General features: G+C 43.3%; 1 protein-coding gene and 1 pseudogene across 1 annotated transcript; one reads left to right on the forward strand and one right to left on the reverse strand.

The window, feature by feature from the left end:
• Positions 1-29: 29 nt before the first annotated feature.
• On the reverse strand, positions 30-5,271 carry LOC111950278 (NADH dehydrogenase [ubiquinone] 1 alpha subcomplex subunit 5). Its single transcript, XM_023967725.2, has 5 exons — positions 5,191-5,271; positions 4,837-4,881; positions 4,587-4,703; positions 4,285-4,350; positions 30-240 (listed from the first exon to the last, which is right to left on the reverse strand). The coding sequence occupies exons 1-5, from the start codon at positions 5,209-5,211 to the stop codon at positions 139-141; spliced, it is 351 nt and encodes a 116-aa protein (XP_023823493.1). The 5' UTR covers positions 5,212-5,271; the 3' UTR covers positions 30-138.
• Positions 5,272-5,657: 386 nt separating this feature from the next.
• Positions 5,658-17,228, forward strand: LOC111950281 (ankyrin repeat and SOCS box protein 15-like; annotated as a pseudogene).
• Positions 17,229-18,145: the final 917 nt, after the last annotated feature.

The raw sequence follows: 18,145 nt of genomic DNA on the forward strand, positions 1-18,145 counted from the left end.
CAAAATGTCAAAGATTAGTTTTACAAGGATAGGGAAAATATTTCCACAGCTTTATTTGTACATGCTTCATTGTGAATGGAGCATGAAGTACTTACACATTGACACAAACAGACATATGATAAATACAGGAAGTAGTCTTTAAACAGGCCACTTCCATTGGTTGACAGGAGGCTCTTCAATCAGTGGTTCCCATGGTTTCCACTCCGCCATCTTCCTGGATAGTGCCAACTCACACTCCGCCTGGAGGGAAGAGGAAACTAGTGGGTCAGATAAAGCAAGGGATGTAGGATAAATGGGGAAGAGAGAGATACAGTATGCGGGAGGTTTTTGAATGCTTCAAAATAACAATGTCTCAGTAGCCGTGGTTACACCTTGCATTAACATGGCTGTCGTCATCCAATCAAGATGATCAGATCGAGATGAGTCTACACACGACAATAAAATGTGATTCATATCTGCCCACTTCGTCCTTATTGTGACCAGATTCCCTGGTCCGTCCCTGTATGCATTTTAATCCGACCTACCGTTATGACACAAGCTGTATAAAAGACAGAAAACAGCACGCTTTTATAATCAATAGTTTTATACTCATCATTAGAGCCTACTTTTGTTATCCAACAATTTAAGACTGGGTGTAACGGACTACTGTCCCGATAACCTCGACTTGTCCTGCAGCCATACAAATAAATATTCAGAGAATCCCTCCCATCCCTAAAAAGTCACAACACAAACAATCTGGATGCGTATACAAAATACAATTATTGCACAGTATAAATACAAATATCACTAGGCCCTAATGCACACAGTAAAAACAGAAACAGGTTAAGTTACAGAGTAGGCTACAAAGTCCATCTCTGAATGGCACAACACATTATCCAAACAGGTCTGGATAGGTTTGTTCTTTACGCATCATTGTTTACATACATCTTTATATTATTGTAAATAACCTTTAGTATAGGCCTAAACAGTACCAAAGGAATAAAAAAAAAGTGACATGCTGGGAGAATTATCATGGTTTAGTTTCCTCCAAATCATTGATAATTCACTAACGGTACCGGGTAGAATGTTCCGGGTAGAATGTGTGATCACGCTCTCCGCAGCCGATGCGAGTAAGACCTTTAAACAGGTCAACATTCACAAGGCCTCAGGGCCAGACGGATTACCAGGACGTGTACTGCGAGCATGCGCTGACCAACTGGCAAGTGTCTTCACCGACATTTTCAACCTCCCTGTCCGAGTTTGTTTTAAGCAGACCACCATAGTGCCTGTGCCCAAGAACACTAAGGTAACCTGCCTAAATGACTACCGACACGTAGCACTCACGTCTGTAGCCATGCTGTGCTTTGAAAGGATAGTAACAGCTCACATCAACACCATTATCCCAGAAACCCTAGACCCACTCCAATTTGCATACCGCACCAACAGATCCACAGATGATGCAATCTCTATTGCACTCCACACTGCCCTTTCTCACCTGGACAAAAGGAACACCTATGTGAGAATGCTATTCATTGACTACAGCTCAGCGTTCAACACCATAGTGCCCTCAAAGCTCATCAATCAGCTAAGGACCCTGGGACTAAACACCTCCCTCTGCAACTGGATCCTGGAATTCCTGACGGGCCACCCCCAGGTGGTAAGGGTAGGTAGCAACACATCCGCCACGCTGATCCTCAACACAGGGGCCCCTCAGGGGTGCGTGTTCAGTCCCCTCCTGTACTCCCTGTTCACTCATGACTGCACGGTGAGGCATGACTCCAACACCATCATTAAGTTTGCAGATGACACAACAATTAATCATGTTAAGGTGTTAAAACAGAATAAATTGAATCAATCCTAGTCATAATCATGAAATGCCCAGAGGGCACATCAAAGTCACAAATACCAGTCTTTGGCCAGTCTGATCAACGACAAGACAGCCTATAGGGAGGTGGTCAGAGACCTGGCCGTGTGGTGCCAGGACAACAACCTCTCCCTCAACGTGATCAAGACAAAGGAGATGATTGTGGACTACATGACAAAGTAGTCCCCATTCTCATCGATGGGGCTGCAGTGAAGCAGGTTTAAGTTCCTTGGTGTCCACATCACCAACAAACTAACATGGTCCAAGCACACCAAGACAGTCGTGAAGAGGGCACGACAAAACCTATTCCCCCTCCAGAGACTGAAAAAGATTTGGCATGGGTCCTCAGATCCTCAAAAGTTTCTATAGCTGCACCATCGAGAGCATCTTGACTGGTTGCATCACTGCCTGGTATTGCAACTGCTCGGCCTCCGACCGCAAGGCACTATAGAGGGTAGTGCGAACGGCCCATTACGTCACTGGGGCCAAGATCCCTGCCATCCAGGACCTCTATACCAGGCGAGGTCTGAGGAAGGCCCTAAAAATTGTCCAAGACTCCAGCCACCCTAGTCATAGACGGTTCTCTCTGCTACCGCACAGCAAGCAGTACCAGAGCGCCAAGTCTAGGTCTAAGAGGCTTCTAAACAGCGTCTACCCCCAAGCCATAAGACTCCTGACTATTTGCATTGCCTGCATCCCCCCCTTTACACTGCTGCTACTGTTATCTACTATCATCACAATAACTCTACCTACATGTACATATTACCTCAACTAACCGGTGCCCCCGCACATTGACTCTGTACCCCCCTGTATATAGTCTCGCTATTGTTATTTTACTGCTGCTCTTTAATTTTTTTTATTTCTTTTTTTTAAATTTAAATTTGTACCCCCTTTTCCTCCCCAATTTCGTGGTATCCAATTGTTAGTAATTACTATCTTGTCTCATCGCTACAACTCCCGTACGGGCTCGGGAGAGACGAAGGTCGAAAGCCATGCGTCCTCCGAAACACAACCCAACCAAGCCTCACTGCTTCTTAATTAACACAGTGCGCATCCAACCCAGAAGCCAGCCGCACCAATGTGTCAGAGGAAACACCATGCACCTGGCGACCTTGGTTAGCGCGCACTGCGCCCGGCCCGCCACAGGAGTCGCTGGTGCGCGATGGGACAAGGATATCCCTACCGGCCAAACCCTCCCCAACCCGGACGACGCTAGGCCAATTGTGCGTCGCCCCACGTACCTCCCGGTCGCGGCCGGCTGCGACAGAGCCTGGGCGCGAACCCAGAATCTCTGGTGGCACAGCTAGTGCTGCCCTAGACCACTGCGCCACCCGGGAGGCCTAATTACTTTTATTTCTTATCCATATTTTTTTTTAACTGCATTGTCGGTTAGGGGCTCGTAAGTAAGCATTTCACCTGTTGTAGTCGGCCCACTAATAACATTTGATTTGATAACCTATAGCAAGACACGTGGTCAAGCAAAGGCTTTATAAAGGAATAAAGTGTCAATCTAAAAGTAGCCTGAAGAGTACATCGTAATTTAAGCCTTTGCCTATTGGACAGTAGCCTACACAAACTATGCACCTTTACTCATCAGTTTGGACATCTTCTGCACTTTATTGATATCTGAAAAGGATTGCATTATAATATGACTATTATTTTCATATCTGATATAGCAACTGAAATAGACTATTCACCACCTGCCAATACATTTTTACTTCAGTTTAAATTCTGGTATTACAGTCCTTGGCCTTTCTGTAGCCTATGATGTTATTTTGCGCTGGCATTGGATGTGAGAACGGGAGAACCCTTTTTCTTTCATTCGGGACAATATCTCAAACATATTTTTCTATATTCCAATTTTAATCAGCGCTGGACGCACAGTGCCAGTTGGCACTTGGTTTCTAAAGACCGTGATCTTAATTCAACTGACCGTTTTTTTCTGAGGCCGAAACAACAGTGACGTTAGCCAAATTTATACGCTTTCGTTATTCGGATTTGTTTACACTTTTTATTTTACTTTACCAGGTAAGTTGACTGAGAACACATTCTCATTTACAGCAACGGGGATGATTAGGGGATGATTAGGTACCCGAGGGACAGATTGGGAATTTAGCCAGAACACCGGGGGTTAACACCCCTACTCTTACGATAAGTGCCATGCGATCTTTAATGACCATTTTTAGTGATCCACTTCAAGGATATCCGCACAAAATGCTTCATCGACTACCTCCAGAGGTGGTTTGTAAGAAATTATCACAATCAGATCACAATGTGTCTTTTGATTGTCTACACCTGTCAACAAATGTGGGCCCAACCCGAATTTGGACACGATCAGGACAACGGACGCATGTTGAAACCAGGTATAAACAGGGCTAGAGAAAGCAACTCTAGGAGGAAGATACAAAGCAATGAAAAGAGTGTGAGGCTCCTCTCTGTACCTGGTGAATGACCTCCTCGATCTGACCACAGTTGATTTTCTTCTCTAGTTTCTCCACATCGGGCTCCTTTCCATTGAAATGAAGACAGAACATGAAAGGATCTATATGGATTTAAACACACAGATGCCATCCCAAACAATGTCTCATAACATGATATCAAATATAAAAGTCAACAAGGGGATCACCTCACAGAGGTTCATACAAGTTCAAGCTAATACATGAAATCAGTCACAATGAGGACTGGTAGGAAGGGTTTTCTACTGTGTTAAACTTAACGTGCCCGTGGTTGGAGTGTAACTTACAGCTTTGATAAGGTCAAAGCGGTCGTTGACAAGCTGTTCTGTGTACTTTCGGTAGGCTGCGTCCTGAGGGATGACCTGGAGAGACGCCAGGATCTTACTGTACAGGATCCTCAGGCGCTGAGGGGACACACACACACCAAAGTTACATTTAAAGACAAAAGTAGTTGTGGTCTACTACTGCCGTTTGTTGTCATTACGGCAGCTACACAACTACTAAAGCTGTATATTATGGTCATTACTGGGGACTCACCTCATGAGGGTTGTGGGACACGGCCAGTCCCACCAAGCCTGTTGTCTGGGGGAAATATTATACACAATGAGCTAGCAAGCGAGACTACATAGTTAACGTTAGCTAGTAACGTTAATCTCCTGGGTAAAATAGTCATACGGCATTCAGAAGGAAGGTGGAACATTACAGAACGTTACAGAACATTACAGAACGCCATGTAGCTTTGAGTTCGTACCGTGTCAGCCATGTAAGTTGCTTGTCAATAGAAAGCGACAAAGCTCATATCAATTGTAAAGTCAAAGGACACTAACTGAATTAACAAAATCACATTACATTTTCACAAAATCATAATCATAACATGACCTCCACTCGTACCTTTTTCAGAACACCAGCCATGATTTTGGGCGCAATGGATTCTGGGTAACTTCTGTCGAATAAAAATGACGTCAACACGTCCTCGTTTTTTCAAAATAAAAGCTCAACATGTTTGATGGTAAGTGGACATGAGTCCTCTTATTCAGTAGCCTAAATACATGTTATTAACTAACGGCTCCTACAATACATGTTCAATTATTAGATTGGAAAAATAAGTATTACAAATGGCAATTTAAAATCATTCAAAGTGGGTACACGACATATACCAGCAATATCAAAAATAATACTATAAACCAGACAGCCTGTCTATACTGTATGGCTCCTATAGTAAATTCAATCTTATTATGATAAACTGTGTTTAGTGTGATAGTGAAGCACTGCATGTGACAGCGTGACAGGCATTCTCAGAGCGTGTGGGGCTGATATTACAAGCAGGTCTAAAAATATCCCAGTACTGCAAACACCAACGTAAAATTTAGTTGGTTGCCAACAAACCTTCGGAGACTAGGACTTTCACTGAAGATTTTACAGATAAGACTGGAGTTGCCCGTTCATTGGGATATTTGATAGTGACGAAGGTGCTTTAAAACCTCTCAATTTGTCATTGCAATGTCATTCCTGTCTGTATGCCTATAGTTTAGGATGTGTCTGTTGATCTATGCGGACTGCAGTGACATGAGTATTGAGGTTCGTGGTGTTTCTTTTTTATTTGTCTGTAGGAATGGAAGACGTCGATAGATGTGAGGAGCAGCTTATTGAGTATGCCATTCGAGAGAGTATTCGAGATGTATCAATAGACAGGTATTCGGAAAATGGAGAGGATTACATGAATGTATTATTCGCACATCCCGCAAAAAGTTTGTCACCTCTCCCTGACTTAGTTTACTCATATCTCAACAGCATGCCAACAGTCAGTGGTGACTTTCTGAGGATAGTGACTGCCATCGAGCAAGGTAGGACTACCCCTCACCGACCGTGCCTTTCAAACTGCCCAAGCCCAACCCTTGCTCTTAAGCCATTAACCCTAACCCGAGCTTTATGTCCACATCAGGGTTCAAACCTAACCCTAGCCATAACGCTAGCCATAACCCTAATGTAGGGTTCTGTGTGGTCTCTCTCCCTAGGTGATGTGTGTACCCTGCAGGAGCTGTCTGGGTTGCAGGCTTTCACAGAGAGGGACAGCAGAGGGTGTTCCCTAACACAGAGCCGCTGTGCAGTCCCAGGAACAGGTTCTGGATCAGGTCCTGCTGGTGAGAGGCCCACATACCACCAACAGTACCTCACAACTAGTACCTTAAATATCAGTAGTCACTTACAGTACTGCTTCTATAACACTCTGCTACTGGGATATACTAATGAATCACCTAAGACGTGTTTAATTCCCATTACTTTTGTGTGTGATCCTACAGCTTCCTGTGATGTGACTGTGGATGATGTGACTGCAGACGGTGACACAGCGTTGATTCTGGCTGCTCAAGAGGGTCTGCTGGAGAACATCAGGACTCTACTGCAGCATGGAGCGTCTCCACACAAAACCAACAGCCTGAACGAGTCCCCACTGCTGCTCGGTAAACCACACACACACACACACACACACACACACACACACACACACACACACAACACACACACACACACACACACACACACCACACAACCACACACACACACACACACACACACACACACACACACAGGCACTGTACTATACTATACTGTATTCAAGCACTGTTCTATGTTGTCAATCGAGATGCATGTGCGTTTTTGTTATGTGTTGTCCTGTGTTGATGTGTGTTAGCGGTGAGACAGGGATCATATGACTGGTGTCCACTCTGATCATTTGTGGGGCCTTCGTGGAACAGGTGTGTCTGAAGAAGTGGATGGCCATTCACGAGGCAGCCAAGGTGAGATCGAGTTACACCTGTAGTCTTGTTTATATTTCTTCTTCAGCTATCTCCCCTATCATCAAGGTGATGGAATGCCATTAAAAAAACAATGTTTATTGTAATTCCCTTCGACTTAAAAAGTGTGCGTTATCTTGCCAGGTGGGCTGCAGTGCCATCCTGGTGCTTCTGCTGAGACATGGGGCCAAGGTGACAGCTGTAGATGGGCACAATGTCACCCCGCTGGGCATCGCAGCAGAGTACGCCCACGTGGAGGTCCTCGATATACTCATAAAGAACGGTACGAGCCAATCAGAGGCCTTAGATTTTCCTTGATGAATAATGTAAACATTTTACATTTATTGTCATACCAAAAGGCAAATAAACATTCTCGAAGAATAACCAAAAAACAATTACAAGGAACTGAAAAATAGTTAAATGTAATATCCGTTATTCATAAATATTTGGCTTGAACAGAAGTCTACACAGGACTAGAGTAGGGTTAATCGTCCTCCTTTCCCACCAGGTGGCGACGTGAACGCCCAGGCATATAACGGAGACACTGTTCTGTACGATGCAGCCGGCTCAGGGAACATGGACTGCATATACCTCCTCCTGCAAGCTGGAGCCAACCCTAACATAGCCAGTCTGGCCTGCCAGCTGCCCATACACAGAGCTGCCTATGAGGGACACATCCTGTGAGTGGATGACTCTTACTACGTGGTCCTCTGTAGCTCAGCTGGTAGATCATGTGGGTTTCAATTCCAAGGATGTAAACTATCCCGTATGTAAAATGTATTCACATATGACTGTAAATTGCTTTGTATGAAAGTGTCTGCTAAATGGCATATATTACTAACAGTCTAGAACAAGGATGTCTAAAACAACTACTGGAAAGCATGCCGGTCTTTGTGGAAATCAATTGATCAAAATATGTATTTGGCTAGAGAGTTATCGGATTATCCAGTTCTTAGAAAGTGTTGTCCCTGAGGAATGATCCATCCCTGGGTCTAGAAGCAGTTGTTCAGTTCAAAGTCCAGATCTTATTTCAACAACATAATCAACAGCGCTGGTATAATCAACAATCTGAAATATGATGTTTTGGTTTGTCCAAGTGCTCTGAGGACCTTCATCCCCATCACAACTAAGAGAGCCATCCGTCTGTCTGGCCAGAGCCCAGTCCACTCGGCAGCAGATGGCGGCCATGTTGACTGTCTGAAGCTGCTCATAGAGAAAGGCTTCGATGTCAACGCTCAGCTGGACACACACATCTCAGGTACAATCCATGGACACACACAAACCAGGTAGTACAATTGGGCACACTCATGGACACACAATCTCTTTTATAAGGGAGACCTGTCCAAGAGGAAGGTGCTTGTAACTCCAGAGTTGTGAGGTTGATTCCTGTGTGGGCCAATGGGGGCCCCCTGGAGGTCAAGGCCCCTGGGTACGTTCCCTTCATGCTGTCTAGACTAACTTACCAATCTAAAAAATGTTAGCTGACATGGGCTAATTGAATGACTGACAGTGACTGACATAAGAGAAAAACTGCCGATGCACAAACACATTTCAAAATGGCACATTGTGAATTCTACTATTCTAACTCTCAACCCCGACTGAGTTCCTAGTGGCAGGGGTCCCTAAGAAACGGCTTATGTCGCTTATGTCTGAGGCCAACCCTGCATATAGGCTTCTGACTATACATGTTTTAACTGTAAGATGGTTTGGATAAGAATGAAATAAAATGGATAAATTGAGCATGTTGTTATTACTGTGTTACCAGAGAACTACGGGGACATGAGGCGGAGTCCGCTCTACTTCGCCGTATCCAACAGTGATCTCACCTGCACAGAGATGCTGCTGGCTGCCGGCGCCAAAACTGACCTGGACCCGCTACGCTGCTTCCTGGTGGCTGTACGCGCTGGGAGGTATGAGACCGTATCTGTATGGGTAACTCAAGACCGTGTTAAGACCTCAAGACTGTGTTAGAACTAAGCCTACAGCAGGTGTTAACTTTGGGATAACGCAAGTATTCATGTCTCCCTTCGGAAAAGTTATTCCTTACTTGAGATGTTTCACAAACGACCTCTGCAATACAGTGGCTTGCGGAAGTATTCACCCCCCTTGGCATTTTTCCTATTTCTTGACTTACAACCTGGAATTAAAATTTATTTTTTGGGGGGTTCGTATCATTTGATTGATACAACATGCCTACCACTTTGAAGATGCAAAATCTTTTTTATTGTGAAACAAACAAGAAATAAGAAAAAAAACTGCAAACTTGAGCGTGCATAGCTATTCACCCCCCCAAAGTCAATACTTTGTAGAGCCACCTTTTGCAGCAATTACAGCTGCAAGTCTCTTGGGGTATTTTTTCAAGACAGAACTGCTCCAGCTCCTTCGAGTTGGATGAGTTCCGTGGGGGAACAGCAATCTTGAAGTCATACCACAGATTCTCAATTGGATTGAGGTCTGGGCTTTGACTAGGCAATTCCAAGACTTTTAAATGTTTTTCCCTTAAACCATTCAAGTGTTGCTTTAGCAGTATGCTTAGGGTCATTGTCCTGCTGGAAGGTGAACCTCCATCCCAGTCTCAAATCTCTGGAAAACTGAAACAGGTTTCCCCTCAAGAAATTCCCTGTATTTAGCGCCATCCATCATTCCTTCAATTCTGACCAGTTTCACAGTCCCTGCCGATGAAAAACACTCCCACAGCATGATGCTGCCACCACCATGCTTCACTGTGGGGATGGTGTTCTCGGGGTGATGAAAGGTTTTCACCAGAAAGAGCATTTTCCTTGATGGCCAAAAAGCAACATTTTAGTCTCATATGTCCAGAGTACCTTCTTCCATATGTTTGGGTAGTCTCCCACATGCCTTTTGGCAAACACCAAACGTGTTTGCTTATTTTTTTCTTTAAGCAATGGCTTTATTCTGGCCAGTCTTCTGTAAAGCCCAGCTCTGTGGAGTGTACGGCTTAAAGTGGTCCTAAGGACAGATACTCCAATCTCCGCTGTGGAGCTTTGCAGCTCCTTCAGGGTCATCTTTGGTCTCTTTGTTGCCTCTCTGATTAATGCCCTCCTTGCCTGGTCCGTGATTTTTGTTGGGCGGCCCTCTCTTGGCAGGTTTGTTGTGGTGCCATATTCTTTCCATTTTTTTATAATGGATTTAATGGTGCACCGTGGGATGTTCAAAGTTTCAGATATTTTTTTACAACTCAACCATGATCTGTAATTCTCCAAAACTTTGTCCCTGACCTGTTTGCTTAGTGGTGTTGCAGACTCTGGGGCCTTTCAGAACAGGTGTACCATATACTGAGATCATGTGACAGATCATGTGACACTTAGATTGCACACAGGTGGACTTTATTTAACTAATTATGTGACTTCTGAAGGTAATTGGTTGCACCAGATCTTGTTTAGGAGCTTCATAGCAAAGGGGGTGAATACATACTGTATGCACGCACCACTTTTCCGTTTTAATTTTTTCCGAATTTTTTAAAACAAGTTATATTTCCCATTTCACTTCACCAATTTAAACTATTCTGTGTATGTCCATTACATGGACAATGCATCAAAATAGGAAAAATGCCAAGGGGGATGAATACTTTTGCAAGGCACTGTAGCTACAGTGCATTTGGAAAGTATTCAGACCACTTGACTTTTTTCACATGTTGTTATGTTACAGCCTTATTCTAAAATTGATTAAATTGTCCCCCCCCCCCCTAAAAATCTTGTTTTTAGACATTTTTGCAAATGTATTAAAAATAAAAAACTGACATATCACAATTACATAAGTAATTTACTCAGTACTTTGTTGAAGCACCTTTGGCACCGAATTACAGCCTCGGGTCTTCTTGGGTATGACGCTACAAGCTTGGCACACCTGTATTTGGGGAGTTTCTCCCATTCTTCTCTGCATATCTTTGCAAGCTCTGTCAGGTTGAATGTGGAGCGTCGCTGCACAACTATTTTCAGGTCTCTCCAGAGATGTTAGATTGGGTTCAAGTCCGGGCTCTGGCTGGACCACTCAAGGACATTCAGAGACTTGTCCTGAAGCCACTCCTGTATTGTCTTGGCTATGTGCTTAGGGCCGTTGTCCTGTTGGAAGGCGAACCTTCGCCCCAGTCTGAGGTCCTGAGCGTTCTGGAGCAGGTTTTCATCAAGGATCTCTCTGTACTTTGCTCCGTTAATCTTTCCCTCGATCCTGACCCGTCTCCAGTCCCTGCCGCTGAAAAACATCCCCACAGCATGATGCTACCACCACCATGCTTCAACATAGGGATGGTACCAGATTTCCTCCAGACGTGACGCTTGGCATTCAGGCCAAAGAGTTCAATCTTGGTTTCATCAGACCAGAGAATCTTGTTTCTCATCGTCTGAGAGTCCTTTAGGTGCCTTTTGGCAAATTCCAAGCGGGCTCTCATGTGACTTTTACTGAGGAGTGTCTTCCATCTGGCCATAAAGGCCTGATTGGTGGAGTGCTGCAGAGATGGTTGTCTTTCTGGAAGGTTCTCCCATCTCCACAGAGGAACTCTGGAGCTTTGTTAGAGTGACAATTGGGTTCTTGGTCACCTCCCTAACCACGGCCCTTCTCGCCCGATTGCTCAGTTTGGCCGGGCGTCCAGCTCTAGGAAGATTCTTGGTGGATCCAAATTTCTTCCATTTCATAATGATGGAGGCCACTGTGTTCTTGGGGACCTTCAATGCTGCAGAAATATGTTGGTACACTTCCTCAAATCTGTGAGTCGAAATAATCCTGTCTCGGAACTCTACGGACAATTCTTTTGACCTAATGGCTTGTTTTTTTCTCTGACATGCACCGTCAACTGTGGGACCTTATATAGACAGGTGTTTGCCTTTCCAAATCATGTCCAATCAATTGCATTTACCACAGGTGGACTCCAATGAAGTTGTAGAAACAGCTCAAGGATGATCCATGGAAACAGGATGCACCGGAGCTCAATTTCGAGACTCATAGCAAAGGGTCTGAATACTTATGTAAATAAGGTTTTTCTGTTTTTTAAACATTTGCAAACATTTTTTAAAAATCTGTTTTTGCTTTGTCTTTATGGGGTATTGTGTGTAGATTGATGAGGATTTTAATCCACAACAAAATGTGGAAAAAATCAAGGAGTCTGAATACTTTCCGAATGCGCTGTTTAAATGAAACTGAATGGAACACAGCGGTGACGTCACCAACTTCTATCTATTGGAACAGTTTGTTGGCTCCCATGCTAGGTCCCATGAAAAAAAAAAATCTGCTTCCGCTTGTAATTATGACGTTGTCTTAACCTTTCATCTTCAACCTAGCTCCCATGTATTGCCTACTTCCTGGTCTCTCTTCTATGACATCACCTTTCTAACCCTATCCCATCCGACCCCAGGTATGAGCTGGTGCGTCTGCTATTGTCCAGGGGTGCCGAGGTCAACTGCTACTTCAGAATGATCAGTGACACACTGTTTCCCACCGCGTTGCAGTACTGTCTCAGAGATCACATGATTCTGCGCCTGCTGCTCAACAACGGCTACGACGTAGACAAGTGCTTCATGTGTAACCACGGTAACGGACAGGATATGGACTGCGACTCCTGGGTCGGCTACCAAAATAACCATAGAAGAACTTTATTTTATAACCAGGACTGCAGAGCCTCGGTAAGTCCTGTAGGCCTATTCCTGGTCTATTCCAGTACAACAGGAGTAGGCCCCCAATCTTTGATTTAGAATACAGGAAGTAGACAAGTCCTGGTTCTGGAGGGAGGCAGGTTCTGTATTTCTGTTCTGGGCTGGAACAAAAGCCTGCACACAATGTGGTCCTCTATGACCAGGGTTGGCAGCGAATGATGTAGAATGTGTTGGTCTAACTTAGAACATAACAGCAAGTCCAGTTCCAGTGTTTGTCCTTCTGATGTCAGTCTCGCTGTCCTGTTCGCTCTCTGCTCCAGTTCTGTGAAATCATCTCCCTGTCGTCGGTGGTCAACCTGGCGGGGAGTGTGGTACAGATGCTTCTGGACTACYTCAGACACCCACGTATCTGCCCCAACCTCCTACGGGTCCTGGAAAAACAGAAAGAGTGGCCAGACATCTGTGGCATTCTGGGTAAGGCAGCATCATTGCTAATAAACAATAATAGTGGACAGAAAACAGTGGGAATGCAAATACTGAAATATCTTACAGATCAACTCGCCATCATCATGAACAGAATAACCTGACTTTTTGTGTGTGTGTGTGTGTGTGTGCCCGTCCATGTGTGTGTATCCCCAGACAACCCGCGGTCCCTGCAGCACCAGTGTCGTTTGGTCATTAGGAGACAGATGACCCCTAGAAGACTGAATGACCCTCAGGTCATGGCTGCCGTCCCGTTCCCCCCGACACTCAAACACTACCTCACCTACAGGGAGTACGATGAGTATGGTGGGTTGGCAGCCACACACTCATAACTGGACTATATCAATGAAAACATATTTCGAAGAAAAAAAAGATCCTGTTCTGTACATAACTGATCTATCACATAATGCTTTAGCTCATATACTTATGCTTATATGAAGTATGGCAAGTGTACTTGTGATGTAATATTTGTAATAACTACAATTATTTTCACACTGATTTATGCTCTCTGAATAGCCTGAATAGTCCTTACCATAGTACTACTACTTCTACTAGACTGCATACATTAGACAGCACAGCTGTGAAACATGGTTCAGTACATGTAGTGTGATCTGCTCCTCAAGATCTCCCCATGGGAAAAGCAGTTCAGGACTAAAAATAACTCTCTGAGAGCTCATTCAGTTTATACATGGAGCTAAACACTCACTGGACACTGGTCTGAATGACTCTGCTGCAATGGACTGTTGACTTTTACAGTGACCCTGACAGCTACCTGACTCATTAGACCAGGGCTTGAATCTAGAGAGATCTAGATCTAGACATCCATATTATACCCTCAAGGTTCTGTGAGTTAGTTGTGGAGCTCTGGATCTGAGACTGTGTTGTCACTAGCCCTGTTTATACCTGGTGCTAACATGGATTCTTTGTCCTGATCTTGTCCACATTCTGATTGTGCCCACATTTTTAGACAGGTGTAGACGATTAAAAGACGCATTGTGATCTGATTGTGATCAGATTTCCCTGACAACCTCCAGACGTAGTCAGGCGTTCAAGTGTAGACAGATCTGGACAGTGAAACCATTTAAATCATCATTATCCCGCCCTCTATCCTTGACAAGTGACTTAAGGCGTCAATATGAGTCTTAAAATAAGTAAATACATATTATTTTGAAAGAATGTCTGAAAATGTGAATGTTGACAAGATCAGGACAGGATGCATGTTTGCACCAGGTATAAACAAGGCTACTGAGGCCTGTTGGGTGTCCTACAAAGCAGAATCAATGAGTTAGCCAGCTAACTTGGATAAACAACCAGAAATAACTATACCTTTTCTGGTTTATTATGAAAGCTTAACTTAGATACTGTGTGTGTTTTTGGAAGTTGAATCAATTAGACCATTCCAAGCTTATCTTTCTAAAACAAATAAGAAGTTACTTCCGAATATTTAGGAGTTAACTGGCTAACTCAATGATCCTGCTTTGTAGTGCAACCCTCAGCTCAACTCTCCCTGGCACACAGAGAGGGTATGAGCCAGATCTCCTAACATTCCCCAAATACATGTTAGGATTTTGGCCGTTTTCCCAAAGTCGAGTAACCCTAAAATACTATTTGGTGGTAATGTTACAATCAGCATCCACACACATGACTATAAGTCCTATGCCGTGCCTGGTATCCTCCACTCCAACCAAGCCTTTACAGTAGCTGAACAATTGCTGTATTCAGAAATCATATAGTTTATTTAACTACACAAGTCAGTTAAGGACAAATTATTTTTTTCAATGATGGCCTAGGAACAGTGACTAAACTGACTTAACTGCCTTGCTCAGAATTACATATTTTTACCTTGTCAGCTCAGGGATTTGATCTTGCAACCTTGTGGTTACTAGTCCAACGCTCTAACCACTAGGCTATCTGCTGCCCCAGTGAAATGTTTAAAATGAAGAACACCCCAGGTAACTGACTGAACCAAACGTGGGTTCTGTTGTTGTGAAGGCACAGCTAGCAGAGGGTAGACAAGAGTAGCATGGTCCAATGTAGAATTATGTTGAGAGAGTTCTAGTGTTGCAAGACTGTTGTTGTCATCTGAACAGCAGCATTCCTGCCCTGTCAACACCAGCCTGCCGCTCAGAGACACAGTGGAGTGGAAACTGTGTTCCTACCCACTAGTCATACCATAGACCAGGGATCTCCAACCCTGTTCCTGGAGAGCCGACCTCCTGTAGGCTTTTGCTCTAATCCCAGTTTTATCTAACCTGATTCAGTTTATCAACCAGCTAATTATTAGAATCCTTTGAGCTAGATTTGTTACATGGTATTTTGTTAGGATCCCCATTAGCTGTTGCGAAAGCAGCAGCTACTCCTCCTGGGGTCTACACAAAACATGAAACATGGCATAATACAGAAGATTAATAAACAGCTCAGGGACAGAACTACATACATGTAAAAAAATGTCACACATACTGAAGCCTAGATATCAATACATACACACAAAATATCTACGTCATATAGGGGAGAGGCGTTGTGCCGTGAGGTGTTGCTTTATCTGTTTTTTGAAACCAGGTTTGCTGTTTATTTGAGCAATATAAGATAGAAAGGAGGTCCGTGCAATAACGGTTCTATATAATATTGTACGCTTTCTTGAATTTGTTCTGGATTTGGGGACTGTGAAAAGACCCCTGTGTGTAAGTTGACTGCGCAAACAATTTTGAATTTTCAACACTTTAATGTTTCTTATAAAAATAAGTGATGCAGTCAGTCTCTCCTCATCTCTTAGCCAAGAGAGACTGGCATACATACTATTTATATTAGCCCTCTGATTACAATGAAGAGCAACACGTGCCGCTCTGGTCTGGGCCAGCTGCAGCTTAACTAGGTCTTTTGCAGCATTTGACCACATGACTGGACAATAATCAAGATAAGACAAAACTAGAGTCTGCAGGACTTTCTTATTGGAGTATGGTGTCAAAAAAGCAGAGCAACATTTTTTATCATGGACAGACCTGTCCCCATCTTTACAACCATTGAATCTATATGTTTTGACCATGACAGTTTACAATCTAAGGTAACACCAAGTAATTTAGTCTCCTCAACTTGTTCAACAGCCACACAATTCATTCCTAGATTCAGCTGAGGTCTAGTGCTTAGGGAATGATTTGTACCAAATACAATGCTCTTAGTTTTAGAGATGTTCAGGATCAGTTTATTACTGGCCACCCATTCCTAAACTGACTGCAACTCCTTGTTAAGGGTTTAAGTAACTTCATTAGCTGTGGTTGCTGACACGTATATGGTTGAATCATCAGCATACATGGACACACAGGCTTTGTTTAATGCCAGTGGCAGGTCATGGGTAAAAATAGAAAACAGTAGAGGGCCTAGAGAGCTGCCCTGCGGTACACCACACCCTACATGTTTGACATTAGAGAGATTTCCATTAAATAAAACCCTTTGAGTTCTATTAGATAGCTCTGAATAAAATATATGTCAGGGGTTGAAAAGCCATAAAACATCAGTTTTGTCAACAACAGGTCATGGTCAATAATATTAAAGGCTGCACTGAAATCTAACAGTATGCTGAAAGTCTGTTGTCAATTTGTTTACTAGGAAATCGCCTCGTATTTGGTCAAACACCATTTTTTCAACTGTTTGCTAAGAGCTGGCATCAAGCTGATAGGTCTGCTGTTAGAACCAGTAAAGGCTGCTTTACCACTCTTGGGTAGAGGAATGAACTTGGCTTCCCTCCAGTCCTGAGGATGAACACCTTCCTCTAGACTCAGATTAAAGATATGACAGATAGGAGTGGCGATAGTCAGCTACCATCCTCAGTAGCTTTCCATCTAAGTTGTCAATGCCAGGAGGTTTGTCATTATTGATCGAACACAAAACATTTTCCACCTCTCTCACATTAACTTCAAATTTCAAAATTCAAATTTACAATGCTTTTCTTTCATTATTTGATGCATAAATATGATGTTTCACTGTTCGTTGTTGGCATTTCCTGCCAAAGTTTGCCCACTTTGTACTCATTAAAATAATTGGCAACGTCAAATGGTTTTGTGATGAATAAGCCATCTAGATTAGGGTTGAAGTGAAAACCTACAGGACGGTAGCTCTCCAGGAACAGGGTTGGAGAACCCTGCCATAGACCTCTCTGGTCACACCAAAGAGAATACTGTGAGTACTATGAGTACTATAAGTCTTTGGTCATCTACCTAAACAGCCTGGCCTCAGAACCATATGAAACATACTTACGCATTTTTTAGCACCTCCAAGACATATGATACCTACAAATGGTCTAGTTACTTGAGACAGAAACAAAAGTAGGGAATTTGTTCAAGGAGGATGGGTGAGAGTAATCTGCAACCATCTAGCATTCCAAAGGTTGTGCGTTTGAGCTAGTGTAGGATTTTAGCTAATTACTCCCCTAATCCTTAACCTTAACTTAACCCAATTCACCTAACCTTCTACTTAAATTTGCCTAACCTTTGTCATTAATTCACCTAACCACCAACTTAAATTCTCCCCATAATTCTCCTCTGTTGACAAGACGCAACAAGCAACCTGGTCTCAGAGAAAGAAGTATAATACTTTAATGATTATCATCCAATTCATATATTATTGTACGACTGGGTAAGACATATCCCACTTGGCACAAACTGGTTTAATCAATGTTGTTTCAATGTAATAGTAGACGTATTGTGACGTGGAATGTCGTGGACAATACATTGGATATAAAAAGAGTAATCAACGTCAATTGTTGTTTTGAGGGTTGAAATTTCAACCACAGGATGATGCCATCATGGTAACCAAATTTCAACATAGACAAGCCTTTTATAAAAATATGTTGAATTTGATTTGTACCTTTATAACAACTTCAGATCTTTAACGTAATATCCACTATCAGAAAGAAAAAAACATGCTGGGTAGCACCTCCTACTGGAGAATTGATCTATCTACAGCTACCTT

Source organism: Salvelinus sp. IW2-2015, linkage group LG3, assembly GCF_002910315.2.
Source record: "Salvelinus sp. IW2-2015 linkage group LG3, ASM291031v2, whole genome shotgun sequence".
In the NCBI taxonomy this organism is placed as follows: Eukaryota; Metazoa; Chordata; class Actinopteri; order Salmoniformes; family Salmonidae; genus Salvelinus; species Salvelinus sp. IW2-2015.